This window comes from Sceloporus undulatus, chromosome 2, assembly GCF_019175285.1.
Source record: "Sceloporus undulatus isolate JIND9_A2432 ecotype Alabama chromosome 2, SceUnd_v1.1, whole genome shotgun sequence".
Taxonomy (NCBI): domain Eukaryota; kingdom Metazoa; phylum Chordata; class Lepidosauria; order Squamata; family Phrynosomatidae; genus Sceloporus; species Sceloporus undulatus.
This window is the reverse complement of record NC_056523.1, coordinates 212128804-212155869: the sequence shown is the minus strand read 5'-3', so window position 1 is coordinate 212155869 and position 27066 is coordinate 212128804. Positions and strand designations below refer to the sequence as shown.

The 27066-nt window shown below is 41.5% G+C and overlaps 1 protein-coding gene across 1 annotated transcript; it reads right to left on the bottom strand.

Moving 5' to 3' along the window:
* Window positions 1-257: 257 nt before the first annotated feature.
* Window positions 258-16413, bottom strand: ENAM (enamelin). Its single transcript, XM_042448353.1, has 8 exons — window positions 16348-16413; window positions 15955-15999; window positions 13448-13489; window positions 11957-12334; window positions 8258-8299; window positions 6953-7003; window positions 3685-3726; window positions 258-2951 (listed from the first exon to the last, which is right to left on the bottom strand). The coding sequence occupies exons 1-8, from the start codon at window positions 16411-16413 to the stop codon at window positions 258-260; spliced, it is 3360 nt and encodes a 1119-aa protein (XP_042304287.1).
* Between the last annotated feature and the right edge of the window lie 10653 nt (window positions 16414-27066).

The window sequence follows — 27066 nt, the reverse complement described above, 5'->3', positions numbered from 1 at the left end:
GAGAGTTAAGGTGTTTCTAATATATGTTAAACTGGTACTTCTTCTAGATTTAAAAAAAAAATAAGTAACTTAAAGCAGGGAGCAGAATGACAGCTTGAATTTAATATCAGTCCATACTTCCCTAGCTGAAGATGGCCTGACTTAAGACCTGTGCTATAAACGTGAACTATCTACACATTTTCCTGCATCCATTATATAAAGGAAGGTGACATCAGCATTTTTCAGAAATAGCATTTCTGCAAGTATGGCTCAGGGTTTCATTTGTTTTGGAGCAGTAAGCAGTCTGGGGTGCTTTGAGCAGCTTGTCCTGCCCATTCTTCTCCTGGAGAATTGATTTTCACAGGTTTTTCTCCTGCATCATGAGATGGATAGGTGCTAGAGATTGGCTCTGGTTCAGGTGGCATGCTGTTTGGTCTTTTGGTTGGGAACAGACTCTCCCCATAAAATGAATTGGGCTGCCGATCACCAGATGGAGCTCCAGTGCTAGATAAATACTGCTTTAACCAGTTTCCAAAGCATGGGATCCTCTTGGCTCCCAGTGCAGCATGTTGTTCTTTTCTATTATCCTCACTAACAAGAGCTTCACTTTGGATCCCTTGTGGTTGTGGGAATTTTTCAAAAAGGAGCTTTAAAGATGCCTTTTCAGACTGTCTTTTCGACTGACTTGTTCCTACAAGGTGTGCAAGAATATTGTGTCTATCCCCTCTGATGGTGCTTCCATGACAAGGCATGTTCCCAAGTTCCCTGTGCCCATTTTGGAAGTTGGCTTCCAGTTTGCTGTCTTGGCTTAACTGTGAGGTAGCGCATGGTGGACTCTTTTCTAAATCTGCATTTTCCACTCTGAAAGCACCCAGTTCTTCTCCTTCTTTTATTCCATTCCTCAGAGGATGGTTAGACTTAATACCAGCTGGGGAAGGGACATGCCTTACATACTTTGCATGGCTGCCTTCTGGATAGATTGAGCTTTCTTTTTGCTCCCATGAAGCAAGCCTGAATTGTGGAGCACTTCTTAGTGGTGCCAGTTTGTTTTCCCTTGGCACTGGAGGGTCATCTGCACAGCACAACTGATTTGCTATGGAGGGTGAGGACATCATTCTGCGTTCTGTTAGATAGTCATCTGAATATCCCATTCTGTCCAGATAATGTCTTCTTCCTGGAGCATTTTCATTGGAAATGGGTGCATTCACATGTATGATTCCCCCTGTGTCTTCAGCATGTGTTGGGTTTCTTCTGATGTCTGTGGAATAGATATTAATGTAGGGTGGAGTTTCTTTCTGAGCAGATGGGTCTCTCCTTTGGGGAATCCATGAGTTTCTTTCAGCATATTGTGCTTCTTCTTGGACAGCAATGCTTTGTTGTGGAAAGTTTGATTCTGCATTCTGGAATTTTCTTTCTCTTTGTCCAAACATACTTTTGGACTGATACGGGACATTTTCTACTTGCCTCAAGTGTCCTCCACTGTGAACTGGAGGGCGTTCTTCTTGGGTCCACTGGTTAATTTTCTCATATGGTAAATTGCTTATTTCACTGGCTGGGTTTTCTATAATATATCTTGTATTTTCATGGTGATGAGTTGGATTGTGTGGAGAATTACTGTACTGGTTGTCACGATCAAACAAATGTTGTTCACGAGTCCATGGATCTTGCCTGGGATGTGGTACATATTCCGGCTGCACTCTTCTGTAGTAGGTGTTCCTTTGGATCTGATGTGAAGGTGAAGCTGGGGAATATGATGGATTTTCCATTTGGCCTGATGGACTGATTGTAGGAGAGCTGTCTCTGTCCTCCCATGCTCTGGGAGGGATAGGTTGGCTATAGGAATTTTTCTCCAAGTGTGTGGGCAACCCTCTCTGATTAAAATAATCAGATGAATAAACTGAGTTGTATCTTGGAGGGGCTTCTTGGAATACCTGTGAACCCTCCTGGTTATTCCACATAGGGTTCTGTTCAGGTAGAAATTGTTCTCTTTTCTGATCTGGATGGTTAAAGGGCTGCTCTTTCCAATCATACTGATGGGTTTCTATTTCAAATGGAGTTCTTCCTGTGGCTGAAATTAGTCCCTGATGGGAAAATGTATTTGATTTGTGCATTCCAGGAGGCTGGAAACTTTCGATGTCTTCTCTTGCATTGTAGGTATTATCAGATTCTCTCAATGTCTTAAACTGTGGATCCAGGGAATGGCTTTTGGGTGGGAAATTTTTGGGACCATTATCTCTGTAGACTGGCTCTTTACTCCACTGGTGCACAGTATCAGAGCTAGGAAAAGAGACTCTTTCTCTTTGGCTTAATGAATTTCTTTCATGGTAATGAGGTTGCTCTTGTTGCCCATATGGGATATTTCTGGTGTTTGCTGAGGGATGGTTGCTGTTTATATTCGGGAGATTATCTCTGCGATTAGGGTTCCTGCCATAATTTAACAGATATGCTGGGTCTTCAGCGTGTATTGAGGGATTTCCTCTAGAAATCAGAGTGTTGTGCTTTGTATCTCCCATAGGTTCAAGAGGTTTATAGATATTAGAAACTTGCATTGTGGAGTGTTGACTACTTGAAGGAAAACTTTGAATGACATGACCATTAGGAGATCTAGACCTATGGCTTGATTGTTCAAGGATGTTCTGTGCCACTCCATTTCCTTCTAACATATGAGTAGAAGTAGGCAAAGGTGTTGAGGCCCTATTTCCACTAACCAGTTTGTTCTGAAGACTTGGAGAACTGGATCCAGTGACTTTTCCACCAAGTCCAGAAATGGTGTCATTCCCCACTTGGCCGGCTGGATTAGAGATGGTTGAATTTGTGTCTGAAACAGTTGAGTTGGTTACTGGGTCAGTTGCTGGGCTCTCTTTGGGTGCTTCTTTTTCTACGGGTTCCTCAATGTCTTGTTCAAACATCTCTTCAGAATAATATGGCGGCCGTCCTCCCATCCCTTGATAGCCATATCCAAAATAGGGAGTCTACATGTACATTAAAAAAATAGAACAATTTAAGACTTTAGGAATACTATTATTACCAGGAATCAAGATAGTATAACTTTTGTTTCCGCTTAATGCAACTTTTATCACACTCAGGATTCTAATGAAACATTGATCCCAGAGGATGATATACTGTAAAGCAAATCTTGGGAATGCCACACTCTCTAAATGTTGTTGGATGACTTTCCAGCACATTAGAGGGATGATGGAAGTTACCATCCCAACAACATCTGGAAAATTGCATATTCTTAGCACTGTTTTAAAGATTTGGCCTTGACCTCTAGACATCAAACAGCAATCCTAGGTATTGAAAAACCAATATTAAAGCAGGCTGGGCACAAACTGCCATCAGCCAGCCTGGCCAATAACGAGGCATGATGAAAGTGGTAGTTCCTTAACATCTGGCAGATGATAGGTTAATTAGAAACAGATGTAATCAAAGTTTACACTGGATTGGAATTTGTTCAGCCCTCCAAATATTGTCAGACTGCAATTTCCAACACACTTCACCATTGACTATGCTATCCAGTTGCTAGGACTGGGAGCTGAAGTCCAATAATATCTGGAGACACTCATAGTTTTCCATTCCTGGTCTGCATGAAATCTGCAATGACTTGTTAAGGCAAAATCATATTGGATAATGTCTATACTGAGTTTCACTTTATCTACAGGTTCATCCCACCCTGTTTCAAATATAGATGTGTGTTCCATTTACCCCTTCTTCATTGCTAACAGGTGGCCGTCCAAATGGCATACGCTAGGAAAATAGAAAATGAAATAAGTTTGGATGCACAGGAAAAGAAAATGGCATAGACATTAGACAGCTACAAATGGGACTGGGAACAAATTGTCACTGGGGTCCCTCAAGGAGCCATTCTGTCTCCCATGCTATTTAACATTTACATGAAACCGCTGGGAGAGATCATCCGGAGACATGGGGCGCGGGGTTATCAGTACGCTGATGACACCCAAATCATTTTCTCTATGTCTCCGACTGATGCAGTGACTGGGGATGGTGTCTCTCCTCTCGTGGCCTGTCTGGAGTCAGTAATGGGCTGGATGAGGGAAAACCGACTCAAGTTGAATCCAGAGAAAACGGAGGTACTAGTGATAGGTTCTCCTGGTCCAGGAATGGCAGTGGTTCCACCTGTCCTGAACGGGGTCACGCTCCCTGTGAAGGACTCCGTGCGCAGTCTGGGGGTGCTTCTTGATTCGTCGCTCCATCTGACTGCTCAGGTGAATGCGACGGTCAAGAGCACCTGTCATCAGCTTCGGCTTATTCGCCAGCTGCGCCCATACCTGGCCCAGAGGGACCTAGAAACTGTTGTACATGCTCTAGTAACTTCGAGACTGGACTTCTGCAATGTACTCTACATGGGGCAACCCTTATACCAAACTCGGAAGCTGCAAATGGTGCAGAATATGGCAGCCCGGCTGGTCACTGGCGTTTCCAGGACCAGCCATATAACACCGGTTTTGAAAGATCTCCATTGGCTGCCCATTCGCTTCCGGGCTCAATATAAGGCGTTGGTGATTACCTATAAAGCCCTAAATGGCTTGGGCCCAGGATACCTAAAGGACCGCCTCTCCCCATACATTCCGCCTCGCACCCTCAGAATGTCTGGGCAGCAATTATTGAAGGTGCCTGGGGCTAGGTTATCCTCCACCACACGGAGGACATTCTCCACAGCTGCCCCAGCCCTTTGGAATACGCTGCCCACCGAGCTCCGCTCGACTACCACCCTGGCCCAATTCAGGAAGGACTTAAAAACCTTCCTGTTCCAACAGGCATTCCCCGACTAAAAATCCCGTGGGCCTCCCTCCTCTTCCATGGCCAAGAGGTTGGGCTAAGGGGTTTTTAACTCTGTTAGTTTTATTGATTGTTTTTATTCATTGTATGGTTAGCCTGTGTAGTTGTATTTTTTATATTGTTTATGGCACCATTGTTTTTAACCTATGTTGTAAGCCGCCCTGATCTTGGGAAGGAGCGGGATATAAATAAAATTTTATTATTATTATTATTATTATTATTATTATTATTATTATTATTATGTGGGTTGCCCTACTCTTCAGAGTTTCAGCCAATCAGTCATTACACAAACACACACACACACACACACATGTCTTCCATACCCACCTAGATAATAGCTTATCTAGGGTGGTGACAGCTTCCCCCCCCCCCTCTGAGCCTGTTGATATCGCCTCTTCTGTGAGGATGATACTGTTTTGGTTATGTAAGGACCAGGACTCCTCAATGAGATCTTACTCTGCTTCCCTGTTGTGAGGGGAAGTGATCCTGAGTTTTGAAAAGCTGGATTGGCAGATTGGTAGCTCTGGTGTGATCTATCAAGCTGCTAAAACAGACCTGCACAACATATGATCCAGGGGCCACATGCAATGTGTCAAAGGAGTTCAAGGGGCCAGCAAATATGTGGAACAACTTCAAGGGTCCTCCACTGTCCAGATTACTCCCGAGGAGAAGTCTGAGCTGTAGAGGATGAGGACGGCCAAACACTCACCCTATAAGGCTCTTCCTCTACCTGGCTTTCTCCTGAGAAAGCCAGGTGACAGAGGAGAAAGAGAGGCAAACATTTGCCCTTCGAGGCTCCTTCATAGCTTGGCCTTCTCCCAAGGAGAGGTCTGGGCAGAGGAGGAGAAGGACAGACAAGGCTCCTCTGCCGTTCTTCTGAGGAGAGGGCCGGGCAGAGGAGGACGGAATTAATAATAATTAAAATCTATCTGCAGCCCTAAGAAGTTTAGCCTACTGTAATTTAATTTTGGCCCTCACCTATGGCCAAGTTGTGCAGGCCTGTGCTAAGACTTTGAATACAAGCGCAGAGGCAGATGGCATGTCTGACAGCCGAGGACCCGCCCTGCTAAGCACAGACATACTGGCTATGCCACCTACAACATTCAGGTAGTTATAGTCCAATAAAGTAACTCTTCTAAGCTTTCAAATCAGACCCAAACCCCAGAAGCACATGGATAGAATAATAAGATCAAAGGACCTGATAGAAAATTGTTCCCCAGTTTTCTTAAAGCACAGGAAACATTAAGGCTGCTGCCACACTGCAGAATTAATGAAGTTTGACACCACTTTAACTGTCATGGTTCCATGCTTTTGATTGTACTGGGTTTTTTTTAATGTTGTGAACCACCCTGAATCCCAATATTGGGGAAAGGGCAGGATATTAAATAAATAAATAAATAAATAAATAAATAAATAAATAAATAAATAATCTATCTGTCTATCTATCTATCTATCTATCTATCTATCTATCTATCTATCTATCTTGTGGAATCCTGGGATTTGTATCTTGCTGTGGCACCAGAGCTCTCTGACAGAGAAAGCTACATATGTCACAGAAGTAGAAATTTCAGGTTTTCAGAACATTGAGCCATGGGAGTTAAAGTGGTGTCAAACTGCATTAATTCTGCAGTGTAGGTGCAGCCTAAGATGGAGCAAGGTGGACCCTTCTAAAGGACATTGAAAGTTGTAAAATACCATGATGCTGGATGTACCACTCCATAATATCACTCATTGTGTGTGGATGCAAAATACTGATTTATACCAAGGAGCAGTCTGTGATTTCAGCAGGGCCAAACCTCTCCCTAAAATGGAAGGGGGAGTTGCATGGGCAGCACATTGACTATTCCTATACATTTCAAAGAGAGTATCAAACTATATGATCAACAGACTGATGTGGTGTAGCTCTTAGCAGACACTGTTGCTTCGGTCAGCAAATTCTTACACATGTGAATGTACAAGAAACATTATGTATTACATGTGCAAAAGCAACTTCTAAATAAGGGGGCTAGTTGAGAATTAGAGAGGGGAGATTTATTCAGCACTGTAATAGTGGTTTTACTTTCATAGAGTTAAAAAGGTGGCATTGTTGATTTAATGGTTGGACTGATCCAAAAGGCTGCTTAGTTTGACTGCTTTCCCCAGAGGAAAAAAAAGAAAACCTTAAATCTCTTACTCGTTGATATGGGCTGAACAGTTGTGGCTGGAAGCCTCCATGACCAAAAATCTACAAAGCAGAAGAACAATAGTCATGTGTTATTACAGCATTATGGTTATACGGCTTACACATCTACATGGCACAGTGGCATTAATGATAAAGCCTGCCACATGGCCATTCCATACCTCACAAGGAGCAGGCAGGATTGGAGCCACATCTGGCTATGTTTCCATAGCCAGATGTGAAATGATTGCAGCAGCACTGAGACCTCTGGAGGACTCAAGCAGATCTCACCACGGATGTAATAATCCAGCAATTGGCTATGGAGACCTAGGAGATTATCACACATGGCTTTTAAGCTGCAATGAAAGATGAAAAATAGTGCCTTTGGTGATACATGTCACATGATGCCACCTCCAAACCATAGCTGCTGTGTCTCCAAAGTGTGGTTAGGATGTCCCTTTTAATTGATGGTGGAAACATGCCAATGTTTCTAATCACAGTGCTGTTTCCTGTCATAGCAGCTCAAGCATTGGGCTGTCAAGTGGTGTCAGTGTCTTCCTCTTCCCCAGTCCGCACCCAACTCACTATTCCCAAGCAACCAGTTTTCTTTTTTTCACTTTCTTTGTGTTGTTAGCCGCCGCCTTGGGTCCCACTCTGGGAGAAAGGCGGTATAAAAATAAAATAAAATGAAGAGAAGAGAAGAGAAGAGAACAAAAGGGATCGTTGATCTCTGAAACAGTCCCAGTTGTGCTTTTGGAGCGATATGCAATAATGAAAGATCCCAAAATGTTAGGTATCCATTGGCCCTTGGTATCCCTGTGGTATGGTTCCAGGACCCCCCTGTGGATACCAAAATTCATGGATGCTTAAGTCCCATTAAATATAGTGGTATAGGAAAATAGTGTCCTTTAAGTGACAAAATCAAGGTTTCCTTTTGGGAATTTATATTTGTTTTGAATATTATCAAATTGTGGATGGTTGAATCTGTGGATAAAGAATCTGTGTATACAGAAAGCTGACTGTACTAATGTGATTGTGGTGAGAACAGGGTTCATGTGATACTGTCCTTAGCTAGATACTTATCTGATCCTAGATGCTTCTTAAAAGGCATGGAGTGGCTTCAGGAGGGAATATATGGCTCAGCTTAGCACAGGTCCACACACTACACTATACTGAGCCGTACAAGATTTCAGCCAGTCTCCACCATCCATAGGTCAGTAAATACACTGCATAGTGTTTGTTTGATTTAAGACAACCTGATCATGGTCTTTTTAAAAATCTGTGCAAATACATATATATGAATTGGAAGCACTCTCTCACCTGTGGAATATGCCAGGGCTGTTGCTGATGTGGAGGAAATCCCTGGGGGGAAATGGGGGGGGGGGGGGACAAAAGATGTTATTATGGATACAAAGCATTAAAATCTCCTGAAAAGTCACTATGTAGTGATTATAATAATTCAGCCTATGTTTACCACTACTGTTCTATGCCTAAAGTAACCACAACATATCAGTTCCAGAATTTGGGGCTTGTCTACATGACTAAAATACTCCCAGTTGAATAGAATGCAACTGCATCACACGGCACCAATGCTCACCCTAAAAAGAAGCCACCTAGAGCAGCTTCTTTTTAGGAGCGCCATAATGGTGCTTCCGCCCCCTAACGATGCCACTTCCAGAAAGCACCATTTGCCAGCACATCATTGCCACATGCCCATGTGGGCGGGGCTGTGACAAAATAGCGCACAGGCACCGCTATTAGGGCTAGGTGCATATGGATGCCCAGCCCTATGTAGCCCTTAAATCAGCCCTAGCATGGCGCTTTTTGCCCATCTGTATCGGGCCTTGGTTGCAATTAGAGAGCACTGATCCAATGCATCACTGTAGTGCAGCAATAAATATCTCCAAAGATCAGTAAGTGAAAAATAGGTGAAGAATGATTAAATAGCAATATTTTGTGTGCCTCTGAGAATAGGGTTGTTGTTTTTTTGCACTGCTAGATAACTGCATGCTTTACTTCCCAATCAAGCAGAATCAAGATGTTGCCTGTAAAGGTCAATTCAAGCAAAGACATGTTTTTGCATGCAAGGGTCAGAGATACAGTCCCAGCCATCTGAACTTTCTAACAACTCAAGCACTCTCCAACCATCCTCTTTCCTTTGAGACTACTTCATTAGCTGTACCCCAAGAACAATGAAAGCTGTTAACTTGTGTGTTCATCCTAACCGTACAATTCCACCCAGGTAACTCCATGTGTGTTGTGTGCCTTCACGTTGTTTCTGGCTTATGGTGACCTTAAGATGAACCTATCATGGGGGTTTCTTGGCAAAATTTGTTGAGAGAAGGTTTACCATTGCCTTCCCAGGAGGCTGTGAACATGGGTTTCATGGCCAAGTGGTGAATTGAACCCGGATCTCCAGAATCGTAGTTCAACACTCAAATCACTTTGCCACACTGGCTCTTACCCTGAGGTTAAAAGTCCCTTATATGTTAACTCATATCCTAAAACTGTTTGAACATTTTGTTGATGATGATGATGATCGTGAAACTGAAATGTTCAAAAAAGTTTTTAAAAACCCACTACATAGGCAGAATAAGGGGTAAAAACAAAACCAGAAATTTACTTGTTAGGCCTTATTTGGGGAGCAGGGAAACAAGTTTGCTCCATCAATTTGATTAATTTGTACAGCCTTACTGTATTAGAGTAACGGGGTAATGAATTAGCACATAATTAGTTAAAACTCCATTGGTTTCTGTTCTGTTACTGTTTTGTGGGTTTGTTTGGTTCTTTGGGTTTAGTTGGTGAGAAAATAATTCCCAAGTGCACAGATAGCATGAAAGCTGCAATCCTTACCTGGGACTAAGACCCACTGAAGATAATAAGAGTTATTTTGGACCAGGCATGCATAAGAACTGCAAGCTTGACTTCCTGCTTAGCCATATGAATTGCTTTCTCTGAAATATGATTCCATCTCAAAATGTAGATGGCGGGCTTTCCGTTTTCCACTAATGCTGGTTGTTCAAGAAAGGTGGCTTCTCCCTCTCGAAGCACATGTGAGCCATCTGGATGGTGTGGGACATCTCCCATCAGTCCCCTCCAGCATGGCTAGCAACCAAGGCTGTTGGGAGTTGTGGACCAGCAACATTGGAAGGATCATAGTTTCCCAAAACCTGTTTTATAGTCATCTCATTTGCTCCAGATCACCATTTGTGCTGTCAGGGAGGTTAAGGAGGAGATTTATGGAAAGAATGGGCAGGAAGAGCTGGTGCAGCCTTGCTCCTGTCATCCCAGGCTCATTCAAAGGGCTATTGGTAGTATCTGAGTAGTAAGGTGGCAAGGTTAACAAAGCATGCTTAAAGAATATATCCAACTATTGATAGCTGAAATATCACCTCATCGATATTTCAGCTATCAGTAATTGGTTATATCTGTCTCTGCCATATTTTGTTGACTTTTATTCTTATATTTATGCATAAGATTTGCATTTTATTCCTCTGCCATCCTTCCATGATAACATGTATTTATTTTAGTCCTGCCCTTTTCTCATGAGAACTCTGGATGGAAAGCAAATTAAAAAATATATAAACAATTACAAATTAAAATCACTACATAACTTAAAAAAAGAGAAAAAACATTAAATGATTCAAAGACATTGCATAGCCTCAATTTACCATTGTTCCCTCCTCATCTATCTAGACTTTTGGATGAGCACAAACAGTTATTCCTACTGGAATTTTGTACATTCTTTGGCATCATTTTCTTTTATTTCATCCTTTACATCCTTTGTTACATGCCTCTAAGTTTTACCCTCAGCTTATCCATAGGTCATATCCAAATCCATAATTTTGGCTGAACAACCTGCTTTTGTGTTATACATAGAGTTGACTTAATAGTTTAGTATAGACGGTAAATGCTTAAAAGTAAATAAAGCCCCAATAGATTGAATGAACAGCAACATTTTTGCCAGTCAGGGCATTCCAGAAGTCCGAGTGCCACAGCCGAGAAGACCTTCTCCCTTATCTTCCCACCTTGGAGTAACTCACACCAGTACAACCAATATGAAACATCAGCACAACAAAACAAGTTATGTGAAGTCGAAGGCTTAATGGCCGGCATCTATAGTTTTTTGTGGGTTTTTCGGGCTATGTGACCATGTTCTAGAAGAGTTTCTTCCTGACGTTCGCCAGCATCTGTGGCTGGCATCTTCAAAGAATGTTCTGAAGATGCCAGCCACGATGCTGGCAAATCGTCAGGAATGAAACACCCACTTTTTTCTTTTTTTGTTTTTCTAGACAGAAAACTACCATTGGAAATAAACCAACAAACACAGTCGCCCTTGGGAGCGGGAGGTGGGGGCCGGTGGTGGGGGGGGGGGGGCCGGGTGGGAAGCGTTTTGGTGCGGGTGGGGTCGGGGAAACCTCCCTCCCGTCCCCCCTACCTGGCCACATAGCCCGAAAAACCCACAAAAAACTACAAAACAAGTTATGTTCTTTCAACAATATATAAATCAGAAAATCTTTTTCTTTTTAAAGAAAATCACCACAGCCTAAGCATTACAATGAAGTGGCACTACTTTTCCAAAGGCAGCCTCCTCTGTCCCTGATATTCATGTGACAAAACAGAAAATAAGCAAACTCCTTTTTCCTTTTCCTTTGGAAAAACGCTGATGAGTGTATGAGTATTGTACAGCTTTTCAGGTGCTGATTCCATGTCCTCACATTGACAGATTGTGCCAGCGTTGTGTAGTGGTTTGAGCGTTGGACTATGACTCTGGAGACCAAAGTCTGAATCCTGGCTCAGCCCTGAAATCCATTGGGTGGCCTTGGGCAAGTTGCACTCTCTCATCCTCCAAGGATGCCAATGGCAAACCCTCTCTACAGAAACTTGCCAAGAAAACCATTTGATAGTGTCACCTGAAGGTCACCATAAGTCAGAAACGATTTGAGGACACACAACAACAACAAAACACTGTAGGAGAAATTACAACTAAGAACAAGGATTTCAAAGCTGCTTGTTTACCTGTGTCTGTTGCTGCTTCTCCCCTTTAGGTTGCTGAACAGGCACATGAGGATGAGGCTGGAAAGGATAGGTAGGAGTTTGAGGCTGTTTTGGTGGCAGCTGTATTTTGGATTGTGCCTGTGGTATCCTGGGTTGTGGCTGTGGTATTTTGGGTTGTGGTTGTTGTAGTGTCAACCGTGGCTTTGGTGGCAGCCTGGTATTTGGTTTCCTGGGCACTGGATTTTGTTGAGGCTTCTGCTGGGGCAGCTTAGCAGCTTGGTGTCCTGGCATCTGTTGCTGCCAGAGGTAAAACCTCTGCAGATTAAATGCAGGCTGCTGAGGGACCATCTGTGGGAAACCTGAGCGATAGCCATATAAGGAAGCTGCCAACTGAGTCAACTGAAATAAGATTATAAGAAAGAGTATGTGGTAAGAAGCAATTAACACAATGTGGCTAGTGCAATATGGCTCTTTCCCTTCATTATATGATCCTTATTTTCGTAAGCCATGAGAAGTTGTAAAGGTGAAAACCTCAGGGCTTAATTTTCTTTGGAGAACAGACAAAGTACTGAGGACTTAATGGTAATATGTGGTTTATTTAAAAACATACAAACACAACAAAGTGAAGGAAACTGTGCTCCTCTATGGAAATAGTGCTACTGCATTAGCACTTTTGCACTAAGTCATGGGTAACACAAAACAGCAAAGATATATACATGCATATATACAGGAGAGAGAGAAGGAGAGGTGCATGCATGTACACATACACACACACACACACACACACACACACACATGTATACACAATGTTTAAAAACATCTTCAAAAATAAATTCAGAAAATGGTGAAGCCATACATGGGGAGGGGGCTATAACACCAGTCAATAGGAGTACCACATCTGGTACCCGTGAGAACCAGTGATGGGCTGTGTGGCTAGAATTCTGGAGCGGTTGTGAGTTCAATACCAGCGAAGGGCTCAAGCTTGTTAGGAGCAATTAACTTACACTTTGTAAACTGCTTAGGGAGTACTTAAGTGCACTGATAAGCTGTATAGAAATGTACTTGCTATTGCTATCTGTGTGTGTATGTGTTCACAATGTTTAAAATTTGAAACTCACTGGATTACCATGAGCCAATCGCTCTTTCTCACCTTAGCCTACCTAACAGGGCTGTTGTAAGGAGAAAGTTGGGGGAACCATGCATGTTGTCTTAAGCTCACTAGAGAAAAGATAGAATATAATTATAAATAACAGCTAGCTAATAAAATAACAAAGAACTGTGGACTGTTTCTATGGGACTGGGATGTAGCAGTAAAATCTTGTGTCCAAGTAAGAGGAACTTCACATCCAGTGTAGTGTAAACAACAGGTGAAGCTACTGAGATGGGAGATTTCCTCCCAATCCCTCCAGTGGTATCTAGTATTTTTGAGATAAGGATAGAGAGAAAGAGCAGTGTAAATGTGCCAGGAAGTAAAAGTGAATGTTCCAACAACCAAAAGAAGAATGGACTTACTTGTGGTGAGTTTAGGTAGCCATATGGACCAAACTGCATCATCTGCAAGCAAATATAATAATAATAATAATAATTTGTTTTATTTATATACCGCTATTCCAAAGATCATAGCGGTGAACAGCAAGTAAGCTAATTAGCAAGTAAGCTAATTTGCCCCCAACAGTCTGGGTACTCATTTTAGCGACCTCGGAAGGATGCAAGCCTGAGTCGAGCTTGGGCCCTTTTGCTGGTCTTGAACTCGCAACCTTGTGGTTTCGAGTGAATGGCTGCAGTACAGGCATTTAACCACTGCGCCATGTTTCATTTCAATTGAAATAGCCACCAGAGCCTAGAGATTAGTCATTTATATTGTTCTTAATGTGCTTGGTATATAAACCTCCACTCACTGATCATGATTCAATTACTCTTGACTTTACTAGGCAGGGATCCTGGAACTGTTTTTAAAGTGTTTGGGGGGGCAGTCAACATTGGTAGGCAGGTTTCCATTAATTTTGCTGCCTGTGGGAGGGAGGGAATTACTTTCCCTATCACTGAAATGTCTTTAATTAGGAAGACTCTCACGAGCACAATATGTACTTAGAAGTGCCAAAGTGCTCATAATATAGGCTGCACAAAGCCTTAATTATTCTTAGGAGAGCTCATCAACAATAAATATTTTAATATATCTTACAGTTTGTTCATCTAGTACACTCCTGATGGACAGTTCCTAAGGAGACTCAAATACATAGGAGTCTTGATTTTTCCAGATCATGAGCCTAGGTATAGAGTTGGTTTGAACTCCACTGCACACACACACATCCTTTCTGGGGTCTATGGTATTATGACAGTGCAACTAATCTCTAAACCCTAGCACTTCAGACATTTTAAATGCTAGGTTATCTTTCAAGTGTTATGCCAGGTCTAGCCCTAGCATGAGGCACAGTGAGATGACAGTCTTTCATATCAATACTTAGCTAGTAGGGAGATATGGGAAACAGAGCGGTATGCACCATGCAATGTATCCTATGCCACCTAAACTGGGATACATTGGCAGTAAGGGTGGTGCAGTGAAAGCCATCTCTGTCAGGAGATAAAGCTGCCCAGTCAAATCCTGAGTAGGTTGTGAAAGACCTCAAACAATCTTCTGGAGGCTGCAGCAACTGCCCTCCCCAAGCAGAGGTTGATGCTGGGGGCAGTGCCTTTCGTTTGGGGTCCAGCATGGCTAATCCCCTGAACAACGAATGACCATCCACAGGCTTCAGCAACACACACATCTCTCCAGCAGCAGTCTTGCCTGAGGAGCAGACAAGTGAGGCATTGGGAGGGAGAGAAGGCAGTGGGGCAGTCCACCTCTTGCTTCTTCCTTGCTGTGGCCACCACACTGTATGACACCAACCATAGGGATACTACTGCCTGGTGGACAACATTTTGGCTTTCATTCTGTTGTCACAACACTGTTGAGGGAATGCTGCCATTCCCTTGCCTTTTGCCACAATGCCGACTCCTCCATCATTACATTCTCCCCTGTGCCAGTGGATCTTGGTCAATGATACTCCCTCTTTTATCCATGTTGAAGTAAGATCTAACTGTCAGCCTGATTGCCTTTGTACTTGGAATAGGAAGGGGCACCATCTTTTCCTTTGCCTTATACAGCAAAATGCTTTGGAAACTTATGCGTTTTAGTTGGCTAGATGATAAAGTACAGACAATGACTTTACATATGCAACATTTGGAATTATCATGGTACAAAGTATGCCAGATGTTTTCAAAAGATATATTATAGTGTACTCTCCATTTAAGGAGGATGGTGGGGTACAGACCGCCCAAAAAAGGTGGCCTGCCAGTGCCTGGTTTTCCACCGGAAAGAAGCATCAGCCACCAAATGGTGAGGTTCTTTCTATGCCGCGGTAGTAGTGTAACGAGTGTGCCACAGTGCGCCACTGGCACACTCATTATGCAAGTGCTGCGCGGCACCGTGCAAATGCTGTGCAGTGCTTGCGTAACAACGGCAACGCCCATGTGTACAGGGAGCCACCATTTTGATGCGCTCATCATGTGCGAGGGTTGCGGGGCATGTGGAACCGCCACCCTGAGGCAACCCTAGCATGTGACAAGGGCATCTTAAAGGGCCGGTATGTACTGGGCTGTAGTTATATATACTGGTTAAGAACAAAAGATGCTGTCAGTGATTCATATAGCACATTGACATGACTCCCCAGGGTTTTCAGTCAGAGGCTTTCCCCAAACCTTTCTGGAAATGCCAAGGACTGAATTTGGGAACTCCTGTATGCCAAGCATGTGCTCCTTCACTGATCTACAATCTTTCCTTTAGGCATCCCTGGGATGAACCATTACCAAGTTTCTATGATTTATAACTGTGAAGCACTGGATTCTTCGCTGTTACTGATTGACATTCCCTTTGAAGGGGCTGAACTTTAAATATCTTTGAATATCTCTAGTTGAATTAATAGGTTCTAGTGCTCCCCTTTCATCCTGGGGGTGGGGACGAGAATGGAAAATGTACTTACTTCTTCACTCTTACTTCCAAATCCTGCCTTGCGGGGTTTGCGCAGCTAAGATTAAAATAATAATAATTAAAAACCAATAGTGCCACGTTATCAGATTAGAAAGAAATGAAATGAAATGAAATGGAAGGAAGGAAGGAAGGAAGGAAGGAAGGAAGGAAGGAAGGAAGGCAATGTTCATCTCTCTGTGTGTTTGTTTTTATCTGTTTTAATTGTTTTAAACTTATGTTTTTAAGTGGTTGTATTTTTTAAAATTGTATTTCAGAATGTGTTTAGCTGAATTGTTTTAATGTAGGATGTGGGCTGCTTTGTGTCCCTTATGAGAGAAAAGCATGATAGAAAATAAATAAATAAGGAGGGAAAACTTAGCAAATTGGCTGGTTTTGAAACACTCACCAGAGCAGCCCAAGATGTGCCTATCAGGCAGAAGAGATACAGCAAGATTCGCATCATCCTTTGCATTTTGCACATACTGACTATGAAGACATAGGAAACAAGAACATGGTTGTACTTGGTTTTATGGTTGTGTTTGATCATATACATATTCCAAATATACAAGTCTTCTGAGAGCATAGAAAGTTGCTTTTAGAAACAGTTAGTTGACTTTAAAATTCCAATCAGCTAGTTATCACTGCAGTTACATTTAAAAACAACTTTTCATTTTCCAGTTTCTCAAATGTAACTAAATTGTACTATTTAGTTCCTTTTTTAATATAAAACCAATAAATCACTAGCTTGTGGTATGAAACAAATCTTCCTCCTGTTCATCATCACCACAATAATCATTTCTTCCATAAACACCACAATAATCACAGCAAGACTTAAGACAACAGTATGAGACAGCACTTAAACCATGAAATATTTCTCTTCTCCCATTTAATAAGACCACATCTTACTTGAGGTAATAATAGTTACATTTGCATTGCAGATGGGTTTCCCCCCCTCATATTACAATTGCAATGCAATGCACTTACACTTTTGACACTGGTGAAAGGATTTAATTACTAGTTATTTGTAACTAGTTGCTTTGGAACTGTGGATCTTCACCACCATCTATTGACAACTTGGTCTACATGCTGAATTCAGCCTCTTGCTACAAGCAAATGGCAGGTCAACTTTGTGACATTTACTGGATACTAAGGGTATGAATTTTCAACTATTTAATCAGCATATATGAAATTTGGAAGTAAAGAATTCCATGCAGAAATACGCATTGCTTGTTGGTATGAAAATTGCGAGTGGCAGTTGTGCAAAATTGATGCATTCTGTGCAAAAGACATTTATGTCTGTCATCAATCAATTTTATTTATGTATCTGGAGCATTTCCCCCCTGCTCTTCAACTAAAAATGTTTTCAGAGACATTTACCTGTGAGTAGTAAGATAAGAATAAGATGCTTCTAGATAAATAAATAAATCAAACAGAATGCAGTACAGAAAAGACTGTGGGAAATTGCTCTCTCTGAAATGTAATCCACAGCACCAAATAATAATGCTAGCAGGGCTTACTCATATGGCCGTATTTAGAGGGTGTTTTGAAAAGACACATTTCATATTGAAAGCTAGTATATAAGTATGGAAGATACCAATTTTTGTCTCTTACAGGCCAGGAGCTTATTTGTCAATAAAGCATTCAAGTATATAATCCTCCATCTGTACCCTGAAGTGGGAGAAGTCAAACAACAATTTCTGTCTATGATCTGCTGTTTGTGGAGACTCCAGAGCGACCTTGGTATCTACTGGGGTTTGGTTGTGGATACCAAAATCCATGGATGTTCAAGTCCCATTATATGCAGAGGTGTAGTAAAATGATGTCCCTTACATAAAATAGCAATATCAAGATTTGCTTTTGGAGGGGGGGGGGATTTTCAAGCCATGGATGGTGTAATCCATGGATACAGAGGGCTGACTGTAGTTCTGACACAGAACCCTCAAGATGTCTTCAGCACAGAGCTAACATTTGCCAGCATAATTGCATTATGCAATCCCAGTATTGGTAACACAAGAGATATGGATCAGTGTGTATGGCTGATAGCTTGTTGTGCAATTGCAACGCACAATGCATGAAGGAAACACAGAGAGAGGCAATGCACATTCATACATTGCTCTTTGTACTTTAATACTTTAATATGCAATGGTTGCAAATGCACAACTCCATTTACCCTGCAGTCAACTGGATACCGTAGTTGTGTGTTGTCCAAAAGAATTATCGCACAACTTATGTCTGTGTATGGCACTAAAAGCATGCCAGTCAATGACAAAGCAAGAACAGATTTTTACATACCTCAGGGAAGAGATACAGGCATGCTTGGTAGTGGTGACGCTGCACTGCCAATGTCACCTCCTCTACCATGGAGCCTTCAGCACTACATTGGGCAAGAAGGCATCTCACTAGAATTAGATGGCACCTATAAGCAACAAAAGGCAAATGCATTTTTAACTAGGATTATCGGGGCAACAGGGTTTTACTGTTGTTGTGTGCCTTCAAGTTGTTTCTGACTTATGGAAATCCTAAGGCTAAGGTATCATGGGTTTTCTTGGCAGGTTTCTTCAAAGGGAGTATCCCACTGCCACCCTTTGAGGCTGAGACAGTGTGACTTGCCCATGGTCATCCTGTGGGTTTGAATCCCAAACCGGGATTCAAACGCTGATCTCCAGAGTACTAGTCCAATATTCAAACAACTACAACATGCTGGTTCTCAGAGTTTTACTAAGTCATGTTTAAATGTTTGATCTTAAAATTATGCGTAGGTGCAGTATTGTTCACAAGAAAAATAACTCATCACAGTTAGCTACAATACTTGTAACTCTTAACATCCAAGCTCTGGTGGTGTGTTTTTAACTATATAAGAGGAGGATTTTAGGGGTCGTAAGCCAAGTCAATTTTCTATTTCACAAAGTTTACTCCGAGAGAGTCCCCTCACTGTAATTGTCAGTCTTCCCATAGAGTTTTCAGCTTCTGAGTGCAGAGAACTGGGAAGGTCAACTCATACACTTTTCAGGGTGATAGATTTCAAGGTGTCCAGTTTTCAGTCCTTAGTTCAGCATTTTTGAAATGATTTCTCAATTTATCGTATCTGAAATTGCATTTACAGCCAACAGACAGCTCCTTCGGGGATTCTTTTGATGACCCAGGTTTAAAAATATATTATGCAAATGTGTCATTTGAGAAATGAGATTCCATTGATTTGATTCTATTAATTTGTGCAGAAGAAACCTCTATATAAATGTGCTTAGGGCTGTCACCAAGATATAATTTTAGGCAGCATAATCTTTAATAAATGTATTCTCACAAGAAGAATGAGAGGACATGATGACAATGCTTTTTTACTCCCAAGTATGAAGTAGGTCCATACCTGCAGTACAGACTCTTTGGTCTGAAGCCTCACTGGCTTATGGAAAAGCAGAGCACTACTAAATCCACAGATCGTGCTGAAGAAACTGGAGTATGAGCTTCAGAAGATTTAGCCACAGTTTTTCCAAGAGGAACTTCAAAGAGGGATTTGCTGCAATGGAAAAGAGAAGGGAAAGCTAGTACTAGACAAACCTTCCTTTTGTTTGCTTGTCTGAAAACTTTTTTGATGCACATGCTGATGCCCTCTTGTTTCCACACAGTTTGCAACTCTGGAGAAAAGTCTGCATGGAAATTCATCTAAATTTTAATGCATTTTTCCCAACGCATCCTTTCTTGTGCATGTATGTTGTATGCATTTCATCTATGCATAGAAAATACACAGATCAAGACAAAATGTAAATACAGAAATGTATTCCTTTGGGAGACATATGTTTAAAAAGTATACACTTTTGCATGCATTTCTCCTAAATTATGCCATTTCCCCACAATGTGATCTAATATTTTTTCTATGCACTTTTGATGGCAGTATCAAAACATTTAGAGAAATGGACAAATGGAAGGATGATTGAATTCTAGTTTGTGTTTTAAGTTTGGGAAACATGAATTGGGACAAAGTGTATTACAGCACAATTTTTTAAACAAACTTATCCATCTTTAACATAGGTCTTTTATTAATACAGTCTGTAAGAATATAACAAACATTTCATCATATTTTTAGAAGCATATATTATAGTCTAAAAATAACAAGCTTTTTAATTTAAAATAAAACCCACAAAAATCTCAAAACATATAGGAAAATCTGAATATTTTTTTCATACACATTTGAAATATCAAGTATAAATTAGAAATTCTGGAGAAATATGATTATCTTTGCTCTCTAGCAAGAAAAAGAACACCACTGTGCTATCACATTGGCAATTATTAACATTTCTTTAGATCATAAAAATAGTGTGTACAAATGGATGTGAATCTATTTCAAGGGCCACCAACAAGCCATTGACTAGTTAATTTATTACAGTCAATGAACTAGTAAGCATTTTGTAGTCTATCCAACAGAATTTAAGCACATTTAAGTCCCACTGATTACAAAGAATACATAGATTTATATCTCTCCTCTGGAAACTAATGGGATTTTTAAAAATTATCATTCTGATTGAAATTCTGCTGTTAAGGTCTAATTGTACATGAAATGTATTTTGTCACATTGCATTTCGAAAATAATGCAAGAAAAGAAAAAGGGGGCATTGCTTAATGCTTTATGGCAGGAGTACGGCTGCAGTGGTAGCGGGGGACAAAATGCAAACCCAGAAAATATAAGAACGCTAAATGTGAATGATTTTCAATATTTCACTCTTTGCAATGCTAGAAATTTGGTGACTGAATGAAAATTTCATTGGGGAAGCAGAATACTTATTTGGGAGGGGCAATGCCCTAACTTTGCCCCCCCCCCATACATATACCTCCAAAAATTTGGCAGTGATTGCTTTTTACAACATTTAAAAATTACATTTAAGTCAAAATGGACTGAAAAATAATAGCAATATTGAGTTATAATTACCTGTTTGATGTGAGAAACTATTCTTGGGGTCCTGAGATGGCTTAGGGAAAACCCAACAAGACAGGAAATCCAAACAATTTGCTCTGCTTTCTCGAATCATCAGCAGACCAACATTTAAATGTTATTTTACAAGCTTAGAGCCAATCAAAGTACTCTAGACACTTGACGTCATTCTAGGAAACATCTTGACAGCTGATACAGTATGTAAGGTTTGGGATATGTTATTATAGGAGAGACAAATCTCATGGACTCTTATTATGTTTAATAACAGTTCACAGGAAAAGAAAGCTTACAACGCAATCTTCTGAATGTCTACATAGAAGTAAGTCCCATTGAGTTCAGTGGGCCCTCCTTTTTTGTTAGAGGATGTGGAATGGCAGCCTTGGAACCATACCATTCAGAAGTTGCATCACTTACTTAAATAACAGTGATATATGCATCACTGACTGTATTGAAGAAGAAAACTTTGGGAGAGAGTTGTTTGTAACCTAGGATAGGAATCATGCTGCCTTCCAACTATTCCTCACCATTGACTGTGCCAGCTAAGGGCTCTGGGAGTGCAAACCAACCATATATCGAGGGCTGCAAAATTGTCATTCAATTTCATGTCATGTCATGTCATGCAAAATCAAGTAATTTATGAAATATCAATTCAGTAAGGCATAATTAACTTATAGCATGCATATGAAATATTTTTGTTATTGTTATTGGCCATCAGTTTGGACTTAGGGCAACCCTATGAATGACACATCCCCTGGTGCTCAATGGCTTTGCTTATATTATATACAAAAACAAGCATAAGCATACTTATCAAACCCAGCTACAGAGCCTGCAAAGCATGTCTATGTTTGTCAGAGTTTATGAGAAGAACGGGGGATTGTGGGAGCTGCAGTCCAAATATCTTTCTTTTGAAGCTTTGATCGATACAGTACTCTCCACCACACTTCAGTGAAAGATTTTCATTTGACTTAAAATCTGGAACCAACCTCTATAGCCTCCTTGGCATGCATATCTGGAAACATACTGAATCTTTACTGAACATGGGAGGCCCACTATCTACATTCCTATAGCCTTCTTTTCCGTCTCTTCCAGCTTACTCAAATTTGATGGAAAGAAAGGTCATGAGCTCAAGGCTGCCATTCCTGGGAATATCTTGGTGTGCTTGTGAAAGGTGGGAGGATGTTCAAGATTCGACCTGAACTACCCTGTGTCTGGGATGAAAAATAAGGTATAAATAAAGATGGTGGTGGTGACGGTGGTGGCAGCGGTGATGCTTCTAAAAAGTATAGTGGGACCTTGGTATCCACGGACTTGCCATCCTGGATTTGAGCATCCATGGACAGCAAGCCTGCACTGTCCTCATTGGCAGCATTGGGGACAACTGCACTGAAGTCCTCCCTTCCCCTCTGAGGCTTCTGCCCTAGGCTTGGCTTCAGGAGTGGTTCAGAGGTAGAGGCTGGAGTCTCGTTGTCTGGAGGGAGCCAGAGCTAATGCCGAGGCTTGGGTCTCAGTGCACCGCACCCCAGGCCCAGCACCTGGGATGGAACCTCCATGATCCATGATCTGCCCCCCCCCCAGGCAATGGGGCTCCAGCCTCAGCCCCCAAAGTCAAGCCTGGGGCAAAAGAGGGAGGAGGGGGGAGGACTTCAGTATCATTGTCCCCAATAGTAGTGTGGCTACATCACCATTGGTTTCTATAGGACTTGAGCATCTGAGGATTTTTGTATCCATGGGGTGGTGGTGGTCCAGGACAGATTCCCCCATGAATACTGACTGTAATGTTGCTGTTATGGTTCCAAGGCCCAAAAAATGACTAATTACTTGCATAAGACACAGGTTGCTGAAGGTCATTTTTCATTTTCTCAAAAAGAATTAAATGTTTTGCCTGTAGTTACTTTTATTAAAATAAGAATCTGGATGTTTTCTATTCAGCAGTCAGACAAAACACAATTCAGATCACGAGCCATAGGATAATCCTTCTTTAGAATCCCATAACTTTAAAGACCACTAATCAGTTACAGTTAGCCCACAAAAAATGATGACATTATCCCTCTTAAATCCATTATTAATGTGTAGTTGCATCTCAGTTGCTGGAAAATGAAATAAATTGCAAATAAACAGCTATTTGTAACTAGTTACTCCCAAACTCTCAAACTGAACCATATGTTGGTCCCTGTATTACTGGATGGCTGAATTTGTAGAGCAATTAATCATGCCTTTTCTTGATAGCCACCCCAGAGCCTGGGAAGTTACTATGAAAAAGAATGAATATAATGAGACACTGAAGCCATTTATAACCTAACAATGGCAGGATGATTTCCTGGGACCCATTACTCAGTTACTGGATGGCTTCAGCATGTCTTGGGATTCAGTATTCTTAAAATATTGCATGAAGCATGAAGCTTAGCCAACAACATGGGGAAATCTCAAGATTCAAAAATGTAGTATACTTGAGGTGTATGGATGTCGGAAGGATCTCTGTTGATCAACATGACACTTGGAGCACTATATCCAGCTACCTTTCCACAACTGTGTTGGAAGAAACTGAATAAATAATTGTGGGAGAATCTCCAGATTTACAGTGGGCTGGTTTAGTGGAGATTAGTGCTTTCAGCCTACGTGCTTATCTAAAATATTAAGCTGAGAAGGATAAATCCTTTCACTGAGAGAAAGAGAGTTATATGGCATTCCTCATACAGAATGCCTGCTTCAGAAATCCATCTCTCTTCTATAGTCAAACTGGGCTGCAGTTTTTAAAAAATGGGATATTTTCTGACATTTCTTATGCCTGTAAAGATAATAAATGGAAGTCAAGGTTTCAGGGTCAGGAAAAGGGCTAGTAATAGACTAGCAGATGCTAGAGCTTGTTGTTGGATATCTGTCCTGGTTGCCTTTCTCCGGTGTTCCCTCCTGAGCTAACAACTCAGGAGGGAAAAAAATAGAAAATTGGATATTCAAATGCATAGAGATTATCCTTCTTCACAATAAGAGCTCTCACAATAAAAAAGAGCCATGCTAAATAAATAAAATTACTGCCTGAGGTGGAGAAGACCAAATAGCCCCACCCCAATCACTTCAAGATGCATAGTACTTAAAGAAAATTAAGGCGGGATACAAACTGCCCCTTTGGGGCGGCCTGCACCCACCCCTTTCCCCAACGGATTGGGGCCTCAGCTGCCACAGCAGCATCTCTGAGGCCCCGATCCGCCGCTTTTCCTGGCCTCAGGGAAGCAGCAAAAAGCAGCTTCCCCACAGCCTGGAAAGGGGTGTCCTTGGGGCTTCATGCCCCAATGACACCCCAACAGCGGCAGGGAGAGAGAGAAAGGGCCTCTTGGCCCCTTTCTCTCTGTATCGCTGGCACAGCCGTTTAAAGGCCTTGCCAGCGATACATGCAGCGGAAGGAGCTCCAAAACAGCTCCTTCTGGCACCACTGAAAGGGCGCCACAAGCACCCTTCAGTGGTGCCAAGACGTAATGGCCACGCTGCACCATTTGGACACGACGTGGCCGTAATGTCAAAATGCCAGCACCCATGTAGACAGGGTGCCACCATTTTCACGTACTCATTACATACTAGGGTTAGGGAGCGTCTAAAAAGGATACTCTCGGGTAGTGAGTACGTGCTTAATGGCACATGTAAACAGGGCCTAAATTATCGAATACCAAGCTATTTGGTGGCTTTCAGGATAGCCAAAATCTGTGGCTTGAAGTAGTTACTCCCCTGTGCCAAATGCCTAATCAAGAACCCAAAAGAACTTTTTTTTTTTTTTAGGGAAACAGGCACAGGACTGTGAAGCTTGGCGTAAATAACCCAGGTGTTTGTGTTACAGATATGGCTGGACCATGGGTGTCAATGTAAGCCCTCCTATATACACTTCCTTCCCAGTATCTTCGTATTCTAGAACACAATGCACAGTTTACTTTTGCTGGGAAAGATCTAGAGAAGAAGATCCCTGTGGGTGTTTCTTAGGTGAAGTGTAGAAATTGCCTGCTTTGTAATCAAAGGCAGCAGTATATTCTCACAAGGAATGTCTGTTGACTGCATGGCAAATAGCAACACTGACAAACAACACAAGAGTTGCATAGCACAATAAGCATGGAATGCTGAATATGGAGATTTATACAGCTCCAATAGAGGATCTAAGCCCTTAATACCAACAGTCTTCTCCAACATGCATCCAGCCTTCTTCTACCCGGTGCCTTCCAGATCTGCTAGCCATTGACTGTAGTCCAATATATCTAGAGTTCACCAAGTTAGGAAAATCTACAATAATATGAATCTCCAAGATGTAATCTCTCCAAGTGCCAAAAACTGACATCACTTTAACTATCATGGCTCCATGTTACAGAATGCCAGGATTTGTATTTCTGTGAAGGACCAGCACTCTGTGGCAGAGAAGGCTAATGACTTTGTCAAACTACAAATCCCTGAATTCTTTAGGATGGGGAAACGTGGTGATTTCTTCTTAAAGTGGTGTCAAACTGCACTATTTTCAGACTTGATAGAATTCAAAGAAATAGCTGTGTTAGTCTGTAGAATCAGTACGTAGAGAGATCTTGTAGCACCTTTGAGACCAACTGAAAGAAATAAATTGGCAGCATGAACTTTCAGACTTCAGTCTACTTCCAAATGCATCTCAAGTCTACGAAAGCTCATGCTGCAGTTTCTTTCAGTTAGTCTCAGAGGTTCTACAATATCTCTCTAGGCACTATTTTCAGTGCAGCTACACCCCTACACACTTTATTTGTGAACCATCCCCAGTTTATGTAGTCTAGAGCTGGGATATCCATGGCCCTTTATCTACCTGGTCTTACAATTCCATCAACCCAACACAGCAGGAACAATAGCACTGGAATTGTGAGAGCTGTTGTCCAGGGACCAAAATTTCCCAAGATTTAGTCCATGAGAATTTATGCTGGAAGCCTGGAATAGCAATACTAATAACATCTTAATTTATATACTGCTTCATACCTCACTGAGAGGTCTCTAAGTGGTTTACAACTGTAAACTAATAATCACCAACAAGCTGGGTATTCATTTTAGCAACCTCACAAGGATGCAAACCTGAGTCGCCCCTGGCTGGGATTGAACTCACAGCCTTATGGTTTGTGTGTGAGTGGCTGTAATACTCACACTGCAGCCACTCACTCACTGCACAAATCTTTTCATTTTTAAGGCAACACAATGCTGTTTTATTGGTTTTAGAGGAACAGACAAACATGGCTCCTGGAAGGGAAAATGATAAAATATAAAATAACACTACATGTTAACTTTCAAATACGATCAAATGGCAACGGTCACACATCAAATATGTCTAGGAAGCATATGGAGACACTCAGCAAATAAAGCAGAGAATACCAGGAGAATATTTCCACATCCAAACGTGCAAAAGATAATTGTGAAGAACTGCGGGGAGGGGAGATCCGATCTTTTTCAGTTCTGTAACCAATGAAATCTAAAATCAGCTGGTTTGACATGGTGCCCCATCACTCGCCTCTGGATCATGCAGTTCTTTTCTTCTGATTTTGGAGAATAAGAGACAGGAGTTAAACACTGCAGCATTCCCAGTAAGCTGAGACTACACTACTCTATCATTTTGCCTACATGTATTTAAAAAAAAACTTAAAAGTCAAGCTAAATGCAGCCTCACATAAACAACAAGCCCTCTGCCAACTTTCAGGGTGCCCAGAACTCTTTGCATAAAATGCATTTTCTCGCAGAAATTTCCTTCAGCCTGTAATGCCTGGTATGAAATTATCTGCCTAAGAGCAAAGAAAAGTCGAAAGATGCTGAACTGTAATGACAGATGAAAGGAGAATACAGGAACCATCAGCACAACAAGTACAAACATCATATTTCATGATTATTCCTTTTACTCTCTGAGGGTTTGGCAGTTCTTTCCACTGTCTGACTTCTACTTGTCTTGTCTCTTTGTTTTAATTTCCACAACCTATGTTTGCTACAAACATCAGTTTGTTGGTTTCAAAAGTAAAACTGTATTACATTTTGCTGGCTATGGTCTGGAGGCCAGATTTGGACAACTGACATCATGAGGCGTCTGGCATTTAATGGAGACATCAGCAGTTTATTGGAAGACTGTTGGAGGAACCCACTCACAGCAAAATGTGCATAGGATACCCTGTTTAGCTGTATACATTTTCTTTTTGTGTCTGTTTTTGGAAAAAGTCAGATATCTTCTGTAAT

Coding starts and splice junctions, on each gene's coding strand:
- ENAM (XM_042448353.1), bottom strand. CDS start 16,413: ATGCAAAGGATGATGCGAATCTTGCTGTATCTCTTCTGCCTGATAGGC. Junction 7,004..8,257: donor AGCCCTGGCATATTCCACAG/GTGAGAGAGTGC, acceptor TCTGCTTTGTAG/ATTTTTGGTCATGGAGGCTT. Junction 3,727..6,952: donor TGTTCAGCCCATATCAACGA/GTAAGAGATTTA, acceptor CTATTTTCCTAG/CGTATGCCATTTGGACGGCC.